Source organism: Brassica napus, chromosome C3 (assembly GCF_020379485.1).
Source record: "Brassica napus cultivar Da-Ae chromosome C3, Da-Ae, whole genome shotgun sequence".
Lineage (NCBI taxonomy): Eukaryota > Viridiplantae > Streptophyta > Magnoliopsida > Brassicales > Brassicaceae > Brassica > Brassica napus.
This window is the reverse complement of record NC_063446.1, coordinates 12,731,500-12,745,709: the sequence shown is the minus strand read 5'-3', so window position 1 is coordinate 12,745,709 and position 14,210 is coordinate 12,731,500. Positions and strand designations below refer to the sequence as shown.

Genomic DNA, 14,210 nt, shown 5'->3' with positions numbered 1-14,210 from the left:
ACAATATAACTTCGATATTTTAGTCTATTCATTCCGCGTAAAGCGCAGGTATCACCTAGTGATTATTAAACGCCAAAAATGACAACTGTACATAGTACGAAAATTATATTGTATGATACTGAAATTAAATTTGAAATTATATTTTTATTTCAAATTTGCAATCATGTTTATAACTGTATAAGAAATCATTGTATCTGTCTATCATCACGTGTTAAACATTTTTATTAGTAACTGCTTTTTCTTGATATCCGACTCCCTAAGAAAGTGTCCATTTATGTTTCAAAGAACTGATTTAAATACGTACTATAGTCAGTACCTGCGATAAATTATATAATGTTTTGTGTTAAGGTTTGCTAATCATATAATACTGTTTTTTTAATATCAAAATATACTGTGTGATAACTTCCTAATTAGCATATACTATTTTCATCGTCGAACCTCTTAACTAGGATTGCTTCCTAATTAGCAAAAATACTCCTAAAACATAGAATACAAATCACATGTGAATAAGGTTTTGTAATGATTTTGTCCTCCAAGTTCCCGTGAATAATGCGAATAGAAGCTCAGAAGCAACTTTCACAATCTTGCCCTGATAATTTACTCGGAGACAACAAAGTTACCAAATAGTATACTATTATGGAATTTTCTGTCCGCTACTTATCCCAAAATAATAGAACAGATAGATCATCAGCGTTTACATTTTTCCGGATCCTTATCAGTAGAAGTATGGAGGATTGTTAATAGGAACTAGGGATTAACCCGGGCTACACCCGGGATTTTTATTTTTTTCAAATTTAAGTTGTTAAATTATTTATATTTAGGTTATGATATATATTTATATAAATGTTAAGATGCATGTTATAATTAAAATTTATTTTTAAATTTTAACACTTTAAATTAACATATTTTTACTATTTAAATATTTTTTTGTAATTTTGTTGGCTATCTAGTTATCATATTTAGCAAAACTATCTGTTGAGTGTTGGAATAAATGTTTTAGATATTTAATTAAACTGCAGAGTATTTTCGGATCGACCACATGCTCAACAATCGATCGATCCGTAAAAAGATGGTCGATCTCCTTGGCCAGGTAAGTACAATTTTAGCAAAAATATCTTTGATTTTCAAATATTAAGTATATAACTATTTTTTGAATATTGATTTTTTGAATTGTATTTTTTATTAAATTATTGTATTATAATGTTTATGTAAATATTTTTTGTGATGTTTGAATTTGTACTGTCAGTATACTTAACCTAGATGGTATTGATGTTTAACAATTTATTTGTTTCTGGAAATAGAAAATAATGATATATCAAAACGTATCTAATACTTGTTAAATGATAGTATAATGTAAATTACATCCATTATTTGAAAATAACCATTTGTTGTTTTTATTTTTTTTTTAAATCAGAAATTATTTTTATTTAAAAAAATTATTCCTATATAATATAATAGTTTAAGTTTGGAAGACTAATCTATATATATAAATTATGTATATTTTTTAAAAAATAATTTAAGATATTATATATTGAGTAACTGAATAAAAGCTGGATTTCTTATCTTGAAAATGAAATATTTATATTTTTGTCTTCATGTTATACTCACCAATCCAGTATTGATATTCATAACTCAATATGTTTTTAAAAAAACTTAGTTTTAAGTAATAAACGAATTTAATAAATTAAATTCATCACCTATAATGTTCTGTAAACTATATTTGAAAACTCCCTAAAATTATATTTTAAGCATAATATTACTATTATTTAATTTAAGTTATTTTAAGCATATTATGCTAAACCAACTTAAATTATATTTACAATAGGACCATCCTAAACCGGTTATTAAACCAAAAACAATACTAAACCAACTTGAACCAATACCTGATTCGGTGAGGAAAGAAGTGTTTCGGGATAAACGCTTGAATGATTATTAACTGTAATGGTTTGATCATGAAAGAGTTAGTATGAATATTAACAATAAAATTATGGATTAGATTAATTTAAATTTGTAAGAATACCTTTGAGTCTATTAAAAACAATTCAATTCCCATGAATAAGTTTGGATTTTGGAAGTTGCGGGTTTCCCAACAATGAATCCACCTAACAAAAAGTTCATTGTTATAAAAAATCTCCTTCAAGGTCATTAAAGGTTTTTGGGACGGCAAGAGTTGATGGTGGAACCATTTTTTTGCTCGAGTGCTTTGAAGTTTTCCTTAATAGTGTAAGGTTGATGTTGATGGAATAATGAATTTTATAGGAACTTTCTTGATGTAAAACTATACATTTTTTTTGTTTAATGTGATATTTCTATTTTTATATAATTTACTACCATTTTAAGATAGATGTACATTTTAAGATAGATGTTTAAATCTTAATGTACTTTTTCCATTTTTTAAATGTTTATTTCCATTCCTTATATTTTTTATTTACGTAATATCTATATTTTATATTTTAAAATAGATATTTAAATCTTAATGTACTTTTTCTATTTTATGAAATTGTGTATTTACTTATATTATATATTTTACATTTTAAGATAGATGTTTAATGCTTAATGAACTTTTTCCATTTTTAAAAAAAATTGTGTATTTACTTATTATTATATGAATAATTCATATATTATATATTTACATTATTTACTTATTATTTATTTTCATGTATATGTATTTCCATTTCTTGTACTTTTTATTTACTTAATATCTCTATTTTACATTTTAAGATAGATGTTTAAATCTTAATGTACATTTTCCATTTTCTTTAAATTGTATATTGCCATTTGTTATACTTTCTATTTACGTAATATCTATATTTTAAATTTTAAGATATATTTTTAAATCTTAATGTAATTTTCCATTTTTAAATTGTGTATTTACTTATATTATATATTTACTTATTATTTATTTTTCTTTATATTGTGTATTTCTATTTCTTATACTTTCTATTTACTAATAATTTTATATTTTAAGATAGATTTACATTTTAAGATAGATGTTTAAATACTAATGTACTTTTTCCATTTTTTTAAATTGTGTATTTCTTTTTCTTATACTTTCTATTTGCGTAATATCTATATTTTACATTTTAATATAGATGTTTAAATATTAATATACTTTTTCTATTGTTTTTAAGTTGTGTATTTCTTTTTCTTATACTTTCTATTTACTTAATATCTATATTTTACATTTTAAGATAGATGTTTAATATTTAATGTACTCTTTCCATATTTTAAAAATTGTACATTTACTTATTATTGTATATATAATTCATATATTTATATATTTATAATATTTACTTATTATTTATTTTTCTATATATTGAGTATTTCTCTTTCTTATACTTTATATTTAGTTAATATCTATATTTTATATTTAAAGATATATGTTTAAATCTTAATGTTTTTTTCCATTTTTAATGTAAAACGGTAATGTTTAATAGAAGAACTTGGACAAATAGTCAAATAGTTATATTTATGTTTTTTTTCTTTTTTTATAAAATGGTAATGTTACATTATGGAGATAAGCCGTTTGTTTTAGTGAAAAATGGTAATCTTATATATGTTTAATGTAGTTTTTCCATTTTTTTATGTTGTATGTTTGTGTAAAATGATAATCTTACATATGTTTAATGTAGTATTTCCATTTTTTATGTTGTATGTTTACATATTATTTATTATTTTCGAAATTATATATAATGTTTTTTTTTACAAAATAGTAATGTTACATTATGGAGATAAGCAGTCTTTTTTTAGTGAAAAATAGTAATCTTACATATGTTTAATGTAGTTTTATTTCTTATACTTAATTATTGTTGTCAAAATCAATATACTTAATTATTATTTATTTTACTACATTTTTCAGATTGATTTTTAATTTAGTTTTTCCAGTTATAATATTGTATATTTACTTATTGTGTATTTTTCTTTATATTGTATATTTATTAATTCTAATATTACGATAGATGTTTAATATAATATTTCTATTTGTTAAATTGTATATTTACTTATAATTCATTTTACTAAACATTTTCTTTAGAGAGATGTTTAATTTAGTTTTTTAATTTCTTAATTATATTTTACCTATTGTTTATTTTTTTATATCGTATATTTATTTATTTTAATTTTCTTCCTTTTATACCAAATAATAGTATTATGATAGAGGTTTAACGTGATATTTATATTTCTTATAATGTACGTTTCTTTTACATATATTGTATGCTTGTTTTACTTATATTGTATATTTACTTATAAAATATTTGGAAATAATAAAAATGTAAAACTATACATTTTTCAGATAGATGTTTAATGTAGTGTTTCTGTTTTTTATATTGTATATTTACTTATCTAATTGTTTTTTTTCTTTTATATCAAATTGTAATATTATTATAGATGTTTAAAGTAATATTTCTATTTCTTATATTATATATTTATTATTATTTATTTAATAATATATTTTTCAGATAGATGTTTAATGTATTTTTTGTATTTCTTATATTGTATATTTACTTATTATTTTTTTATGTTTTATATTTACTTATTGTAATATTATAATAAATGTTTAGTGTAATATTTGTATATTGTATATTCACTTATTATTTATTTAACAATGCATTTTCATATATATGTTTAATTTACTTTTTCCATTTTATATATTGTGTATTTACTTATTCTAATTTTCTTACTTTTATATTAAATGATAATATTATGATATATGTTTAATGTAATATTTCTATTTATTATATTGTATATTTACTTATTATTTATTTTTCCTTATATTGTATATTTAATTATTATTGTTTAATGTAATGTTTCTATTTCTTATATTGTTTATTTACTTATTATTTATTTTCTATTTTTTAAATAATGATGCCTCGTCTCATGGGAGAAGTTTTTTTCGCTGATGTGAACCCTATATGGAGCCTTAAAATATCTCTTTTATTAGTATTTATTTCTACAAATGTATATTTACTTATTGTGCATTTTTTCTTATATTGTATATTTACTTATTCTAATATTATGATAGATGTTTAATATAATATTTCTATTTTTTAAAATTGTATATTTACTTATTATTTATTTTTCTAAACATTTTTTTTCACACAAACGTTTAATTTAGTTTTTAATTTCTTAATTGTATTTTACCTATTTTTTATTTTTTATTATATCGTATATTTACTTATTTTAATTTTCTTGTTTTTATATCAAATGATAATATTATGATAGAGGTTTGAAGTAATATTTATATTTCTTATATTGTATGCTTCTTTGACTTATATTTTATATTTACTTATAAAATATCTGGAAATAATAAAAATGTAAAACTATACATTTTTTAAATAGATGTTTAATATAGTTTTTCCATTTCTTATATTGTATATTTACTTTTTTATTGTATATTTACTTATCTAACTGTTTTACTTTTATATCAAATTGTAATATTACGATAGATGTTTGATGTAATATTTCAATTACTTATTTTGTATATTTACTTATATAACTTTTTATTGTAATATACTTTTCAGATAGATGTTTAATGTATTTTTTGTATTTTTTATATTGTATATTTACTTATTCTTTATTTTTCTTATGTTTTGTATTTAATTATTGTAATATTATAATTAATGTTTAATGTAATATTTTATATTGTATAATTACTTATTATTTATTTAACTATACATTTTTCAGTTATATGTTTAATTTAGTTTTTTCCATTTTTTATATTATATATTTACTTACTGTTTACCTTTTCTTATTTTGTATATTTGTTTATTCTAAATTTCTTGCTTTTATATCACTGATAATATGACGATATATATCTAATGTAATATTTTTATTTCTTATATACAATATTTACTTATTATTTATTTATTCTTATATTTTATATTTATTTATTCTAATATTACGATAAATATTTAATATAATATTTCTATTTCTTATATTGTGTATTTAGTTATTATTTAATATAAAATTATATATAATGTTTTTTTTACAAAATAGTAATGTTACATTATGGAGATAAGCCGTCTTTTTTTAGTGAAAAATGGTAATCTTACATATGTTTAATGTAGTATTTCCATTTTCATGTTGTATGTTTACATATATTTATTATTTAAAAAATTATATATAATTTTTTTTTTTTTTATAAAACGATAATGTTACATTATGGAGATAAGCCGTATTTTTTTAAGTGAAAAATGGTAATCTTACATATGTTTAATGTAGTTTTTCCGTTTTTTATACTGTATGTTTACATGTTATTTATAATTTTCGAAATTAATAATATTAAAATATAAAACTATATTTTATGCCACGTGTCATCTTTCGGAAGATTTTTTTTTTTGCTGATGTGGACGCTCCATGGAGCCTCAAAAGGTCCCTTTTATTAGTATAGATTAAGGAATATTTGAAGACATTTGTGAATAAGATAGATTTGTATCTTAAGGACTTTATTGAAACATAAACTCGGATTAGCTCAAAGGAGCTTTATTGAAAGACTAAGAATCTAAAAAAAGGGAAGAAGCTTGTGTTGCTTTCAAGAAATATAAAAGATGGTTTGATTCATACAATAAAAGGGAAAGGGCTGCTCTTTTAGCCAATGTTACATTCATCAAAGCACATAACAACATATATATGAATCTAGAAACCCTAATTACATGGGTTACAAAAACCTCTAATGGATCATAAACTTGGGCTTTAGTTTGGGCTTCAATAATACTTACCCATGTCTGGCCGGTAACAAAGGACTAGGGTTCTAAAGGATAGGTAGGCCTGGGCGTTCGGGTACCCGTTCGGATTCGGGTCGGGTGATTCGGATTTTCGGGTTTTCGGGTGGAAAGGTGTAGAACCCGTTCGGGTTATTTAGGAATTCGGGTCGGGTTCGGATTATTATGGATCGGGTTCGGTTATTTTCGGGTATAATTGAAACACCCAAATTATATAAGACCTGATTTTAAAAAAAAACATTCAAAAGCCTAAAACCTGAATCGATTGTCAAATAACAAAGTTCCAAACCAAAAACAAACATCCTAACCGAAACAGAGTAATATATTGTGCAATAACAAACCAAATCCAAAACATCAACCAAACTTAAACAAAAAGCATAGAGTTTTGAGTCTTCACCCGAAAACATGAATCAAAAACACCATGCAAACTTAAGAAACTTGAAAGCCATCTGTGAAAAAAAGAGACAATTTTAAATATTAGCAGAGTAAACAAGCAAAAGAAATGCAACACACGTATAAAATTTATAACATGTTTTAGCTCTTACCTTGAACCAAATTCATATTAGCTTAGTCCTCTAGTCTTGTGGCTGTGATAGATGTTCATACACTGTTCAAGTAATGCAAAAGTTAGTGTTAGCAAACATAAAAAAAAATCATAGCAATATACAAGAATTTTACAAACCTCTCTCCATCTTTTCTTCGTACTCAACATCTCCAAGTATCTGAGCATTGGTGAGTACCTTTGATTCAAGTCTGATGTCTTGTTTCATCCACTGTTCTGTACACATGAGAACTTCAACCATATAGTGAGTTAAACAACTCCTGTGTGGGTCTATTAACCTCCCACTCGTGCTGAATGCACTTTCAGATGCAACCGAGGAGACTTGCATAGCAAAAAGATCACGAGCTATCTGTGATAGAATAGGGTACTTTCCAGAGTTAACTTTCCACCAAGAGAGAACATCATAGTCAGTTCCTAGCATTGCATCTGGATTCTCAACATCAGCCTTTAGGTAAGCTTCCAACTCGTTGATGTCTCTCACTCCACTCTCCTTTAGCAGTGTGCTGTACTTTCTCTCAATCCTGTGGTAGCCGAGTTCATCATCAAGCAAGTCTACTGTTGGCTGTTCTTGAGATTGTGAAGACTGAGTAGACTGAGTAGACTGAGATGATTGCACATTTTCTTCAGCTTGTTTGCCATTTCTTTCACTATACTCCTTGAAAAAATCAGTTAGAATACTAAGAACTGAATCATTTAACTCTTTGGACTCCATACTGTCTTCCCCGTAAAGATCCTCAAAGCACAACTTTGCAAACTTCATCTTTCTGCTAGGATCAAAGACGCGTGCCACCACTAAAATCTTGTTAATATTCTTCAACCCATCCCAATACTTATCAAACTTCATCAGCATATCCTCAGCCTTAACTTTCAAATCAGTATCGTAACTATTACAAAGCAACTTCAAATTTGATGCTATGTTCACTATCTCACCATAGCACTTGTGGGCACTAAGGGTGGTAGATGCTGAGACTACTAAGGTTGAGTTATAAAAGATAATAAGAAACCTCTCTAACCTTCCAACAGCACGCCAATCTTCACTTACAGGAGGTCCGAGTCTTTTTTTCCCCTTGTCTAACTCCATGAAATGATCATTGTACGGTTTGTCCTCAAAACCCCATCTTATCAAATGCAGTCTTGTAAATAAGTTCTCTTTGCAACATCAAGTAAGTTGAGTTCCACCTAGTCACAACATCAAGTGGCAAACTTCCTCTTTTCATCCTACCAGAATCTACCTTAAGTTCAAATGCTCTCTGCCTATTTGTTCCAGATCTTACATATGAGATTGCATTCCGGATTGCAGTCACACTATCATCTACGTCAGACAAGCCATCCTTAACAATCAGATTGATAATGTGACCAGCACATCTCACATGCAGAAATTCCCCTTTCATAACTAATGATTCATCAGATATCTGAGAGAAACTACTTTCAAAAAGCATCAAAGCATTGCTGTTCGCAGTTGCATTGTCCACAGTGATAGAGAACACCTTTTCTATTCTCCACTCAGCTAGGCATTCTAAGAGAACAGATGCAATAGTCTTACCTTTGTGATCGGTTACATATTTGAACCCAATGATCAGTTTGTTCAACCGCCAATATGCATCTATGTAGTGAGCTGTTATCACCATATAGCTAGCCCCTGCGCGAAGTAAGAAACAAAATGAAAGATTAGTTATATCAAAAACAAGATCTTAAACATAATTTAAAAAATGATCCAAAGGCTAGTATTTACTTGTTACTTGAGAGACCCATATGTCTGTGGTGATGGAAATTCTTTGTTTGTTAGCACGAAACAATTTCTTAAGAGCAGCCTTTCTCTTAACATACATCTCTACTATCTTTCTAGTAGCTGTACGTCTTGAATGAGGATCAGGGAGGTTAGTCTACACATAAAAGGACATATATATTAGCATAGATTTAGATAATGAGTGTTTAAATATTTAAAAAATACATTATTAAAATTACCTTTTCGCAGAAGTGTTTAAAAGCTACACTATCAACAAAGGAGAGTGGCAGCTGTCCAATTACGAGCATTTCATTTGTTGCTTCTATGAACATATCCTCTGAAATTTTTGCAGGCTTCAAAGAACCTTCCTTACTAATAACTTGCTGCCTTTTTGTAGGTTCTTGACCATCTTGCCATGCTCTGAATTGCTTGCAACAATTAAGATGATTACGCAAATTTGTGGTTCCAGATTTTGTTGGACAAGTGTAGGTCTTCTGACAATAGTTGCACAAGCATTTGTCACGGTTTTCTTCAACTCTTTTGAAATGAGACCATACGTCGGATCTTGGGGCTAGTACGCGTGCTGTTTTACTCTGTTCCTGACTCTCTCCAGGTGGTTGTTTTCGTTTGCCTCTTTGATCAGACTCTAGAGTTTGAAACTCTTCTTCTACATCATTTGCTTCTCTGTTTGCAGTGCCTTGAAAAGGTGATGATGATGACGTCTACGAACAAAACCAAATCAAAGTGAGTTCAATACGTTTTCTCGGTCTCGACTAACAAAAGTATAACTTTGTCTCTGTAACTAACATAATCAAGTTGAATGCATTATGGATACAAGTCGTACGGCAACAATTAAAAAAATAAGTAACATAAATATAGAACAATAAACTAATCAACTAACTTTGTATCAACTTGAATACTTGATACTATCAAGTGCATACCTTTGTCTCTGTCTAAAACAAGTATCATACGACAACAAATCAACTAACGTGTACTTCCCGTACAATAAGAAAATCAAGGAAATAACATAATCAACTAAGTTTGTCTTTTCCTCTGTCAATACGACAAGACTTGACAACTACCACTACATAATCAAATAGAAATAGATATAACTTTAACAAAGTTAAATAATTTTGATGCAGGATTGAAAAAGAAAAAACCTTTGATTTCTTCCTTCTCGTTGACGACGTCAATGAAGGAGACGAAGCTGATGAGAATAGACTTTTGGATACCAGTTTGAAAATCTAGTGTATCTAAGATTGATTTTCGATGAGGCAATTTCGGGAAGCTTAACAAATTTTCTAGGATTTAGGCAGCAATGAATTAGAAAGTATATATGTGTATAGGTCACGGTATATTAGTTCGGGTGTTTTCGGGTTGTGCTTCGGTTATCGGATATAACCGTTCGGGTACGGGTATCCGGACTTATTGAATCCTAAACCCGTTCGGGCTTTTTTTAACTTCGGTTCGGGTTTCGGTTCGGGTTTTTCGGTTCGGTTCGGGTTCGGGTTTCGGTTATGCCCACACCTGGATAGGTCCATCTAGTTATTGGACAACAAACAACTAAACATATCGTGTTTTTTGCTATTGGGGTTAAGTCTGATTGTACGGAAATATGTTTATATAACGACACTAGCGTGTACCAAACTAACATGCTACTGCATATTTTTTTAGTAGCATGTATTGTGTGAGATTTGAATTTGATGAACAATAACAATAATACGAACTAGTATGCTATATTATTTTGACTGATATATTACCTTAATATGAAGATTGCATATTTTATTAGTTTTATGCAATTATAGTAGATATTTTCATAATCATCTCTATGTAGTTCTGAATGTTTAGTTGTTATTGCAAATTTTTATAAACATAATGAATTATAAAGAGTAGACATTTTGGATATGTATATGTGTGACATCTAAATATCACGTTTCATGAAAAAAGAACGAATATAATACATTGGAACTACGAAAGATATGAGAGGAAAAGGGGAAGTTGATAATGTACCAAGTTACCAACATCCAACCAAATCTGCTTACATCTTCTTGGTTTCGGGTCAACATGCTTACAACTATTTTAAATTGGGCGTTTGAGTAGTTTTTTTTTTCGTTTGTGCTTTTGTTTGTTTACAAAAGTAAAACTCTTGTTTTTGTGATTTCTTTGTTTTAGTTTGATTATGGTTGAGACTTCTATTATTAGCTTTGTAGTGTTTTTTCTTAATCAGAATTAGGTTTGTAGTTTCATGACAAACAAGCTTTTGTTAAATTTAAAACCTTATTTTCCAAGATGTTAATTAACTTTGAAAATCCGAATTACATTTTTCCATAAATATAAACTCTCAAATAACATGACCATGTAAGAGTAGACAATACGATTCCGTTCTTCTCTTGCGGATGTTTGATTCATCGTCGCCAAACTAGCCAGGCAATGCTCTTATTTCATAAGGAAACGTATTTCAATATTGAGTAACCATCAGATATTTTATCTCGGATATGATTAATAACACAAAGCGATAAATTAAAAAAGCGTAAATTTATAAAGAGTTCATATATAGTACTAAGAAATATAATTTAAAAATTGTTTTAGGTTACATCTTTATTGAATTTTTCATTCCAATTTAAAGGCCAAATTTTTAGAAATTGCATAATTCCTCTAACTTTTTAGCCACGGCACTGTTTGTTCCCAAAGTCATCTAGAATTAAGACCCGTAATTATCTCATAACTCGTGAGAATATTTATTTAGTCGAATTACATAAATTATTCCCCATGCATATTATGCTTTCTTACATATATATGTCTCCGACATGATCAAATCGAACTCACAACACCATCATCTTCATTCTCCACACTCATGATCCTTGAGTTCACAACACTACAATTCAGTCTTATCTCACCTTGATTCCCAGTCAAAGGTTTAAGATCTCCCATCCGAATCATTGCTTTTGCGAATGCATCAAAGAACGCGGTCTGGTTGCTTCTGTATTGCTCCACTAGTGGAATTGTGTCGGCTTGAGGAGTCGAAAACAGTTCTTGATCACTCTGAATCAGACCTCTCCCGTTACGAAGATTAGTGTAGTATTTATTATCGAAACCATCGGGAGTCACGGGGTCGAAGTTGACAAGAACGGTGCCGTTTCCGTTTTGAGGGCACAGTCCACGTAGTTGGGCGAGGTAAGTTGGGTTAATACTCGGGTCTGGGCTATTGGTACCGTTGAAGTTATAAAGACGAGGTGTCACAAATTGACATTGTGCTCTTCCAAATGTGTGACCACCTAACATTTGACAAAAATAAAAGTAGAGTTACATCTTCCTTTTATGTTTTAATCAAAGATGATCATGAGTCATGTTTTGTCGTTTTACAAATTATTCTTACAATTCCAAAACACTTCTATTTTATACATTAAATATATGTTGCCTTTGTTTTAAAACAAAAGAAAGTTTTTTGATGTTTTGCACATATTTTAAAAATATAATAAATTTTGATTATAAAATTACTATTTTCCCATAATAGTTCAATCAATATAATTAATTTTTTAAGTTTACCGTTTATTGTTAAATTAAATTAATATAAACTGCATGCACTACAAAAAAATAAGTAATTCATAACTAATGTGTCTCGTTGAAAGTATCTTATACTTATCCTGATAAAAAATTTGTTGGAAATTCGCAGGAAAACCATTTATTCATTTATTTATTTTAGAAATAGAAGGAATATTAAATAATAGATAACCATAATAAACTAATTATAATTATAAAATCAGATTAAAATGTGAATTAACTGTGTATTTACCAGATATTTAGATGTTAAATGAATATATCTAACTATCAGCATGAAATTTTTACCAGAAAGAGCGACTAGATCTGAGGAGAGGTTTAGACCAACGGCAACAAAACTTGCTTTAAGTTCAGCAAGAGTGAAAAATGGAGAAGGAAGAGCTGTATTAGCCAGATCGAAGAAAGCTTGTAAGCTGTCTCTCCTCCCCAACGGAAGCGGCCACCATGGACCTCCTGACTATATAACATGGACGACTAACGTCAATATTCATACCATTTTTCGATTAATTCATACATATAAGTAGGTACGTACATATATATAATATATAAGTAGGTATGTACATATATATACCAAAAGGACTGATATTTGAGAAGCGATAGTGAGAACATCTGCACAAGACACTGTTTTGGGGCAAGTTGTCTCAAGCTTGGCTTTCATTCTATCTATGACATTAAATCCTCTAGCTGAATTTGCGTTTGGAGCAGCATCTTTCTCAGTCCTGAATGATGTGGAATTGTCCAGGAGGATTGATGCATCACAGCCCTACAAAACCATAGTACAATACATGACCATTGTGTATATATATTAATGTAACAAATTATTTTACCCTTTATTCGACATGTAAATGGTATGTAAAGTACTTTGTCCATAGAACACGTAAGTTTTTTTGTGTATATGGAAATATAAGTTGAGTGAGTCCTTACATTAACAAAGCAGTCATGGAAGTGTAGGCGCAGGATGCTAGCGGCAATACGAGGGTCGGAGGCCAATTCATCGACGATGACATTCCCAATGATATCGAAAACATGCGGGCATGTTCCGAAATAGAAATCCGGCCTCAATTGACCATTAGAGATGGATGCTCGAAGCAGAAGGCAACCCAATATCAAGGCTCCTATAGCACTGCAAGAAAATGAAGGAGAAAACTTCATTTTCTAGGAGTGAGACAAAAGCTGATTTTGAGTGGTGAGTGTGGATGATGATGAATTAGCTTAAGCAAAAGGGGCATTATATAGAGAAGCTTGAGTGTTTTCTTCTATAATATTACACTATTAGGTATTGTTTTAAGGTCATAAATCATCTATTTACTAGAGTGGTTGAAGGAGAAATAATAATTAGTTTTAAAATAAAATCCACTGGTTCTTTTGAGGGTGCTCAGGTTCTTTGAACATGATATATATAGTTCATTAATTTTTTGGTTGCATTTTTCGCTGTGATTAATCGGCCGTAAAACTGATCATATTTCACATATATAATTATATATTTTAGTATAATTTTGTTTTAACTAACTCCATAACACATTTTAATTGTGAATTTGGACTTTTTACTTAGTATAAATCGACGATCGTTCTATAAAGAGAAGAGAGAGTTCTCAGTTATGCCTATACTTTTAGTTTTAGTTGTACATCTATTTCAAGGCATGCA

General features: G+C 28.0%; 1 protein-coding gene across 1 annotated transcript; it reads right to left on the bottom strand.

Moving 5' to 3' along the window:
* Positions 1-11,721: 11,721 nt before the first annotated feature.
* On the bottom strand, positions 11,722-13,771 carry LOC106436115 (peroxidase 22). Its single transcript, XM_013877070.3, has 4 exons — positions 13,490-13,771; positions 13,137-13,328; positions 12,854-13,022; positions 11,722-12,282 (listed from the first exon to the last, which is right to left on the bottom strand). Exons 1-4 carry the CDS (start codon positions 13,715-13,717, stop codon positions 11,819-11,821), a joined length of 1,053 nt encoding a protein of 350 aa, XP_013732524.1. The 5' UTR covers positions 13,718-13,771; the 3' UTR covers positions 11,722-11,818.
* Positions 13,772-14,210: the final 439 nt, after the last annotated feature.

Bases quoted from the DNA above. Each gene is read 5' to 3' on its own strand.
- LOC106436115 (XM_013877070.3), bottom strand. From the start codon at position 13,717: ATGAAGTTTTCTCCTTCATTTTCTTGCAGTGCTATAGGAGCCTTGATA. The intron at 13,023-13,136 runs GTATATATATGT...CATGTTATATAG, and splicing joins CTCAAATATCAGTCCTTTTG to TCAGGAGGTCCATGGTGGCC. The intron at 12,283-12,853 runs GTAAAAATTTCA...GTCAAATGTTAG, and splicing joins AGATCTAGTCGCTCTTTCTG to GTGGTCACACATTTGGAAGA.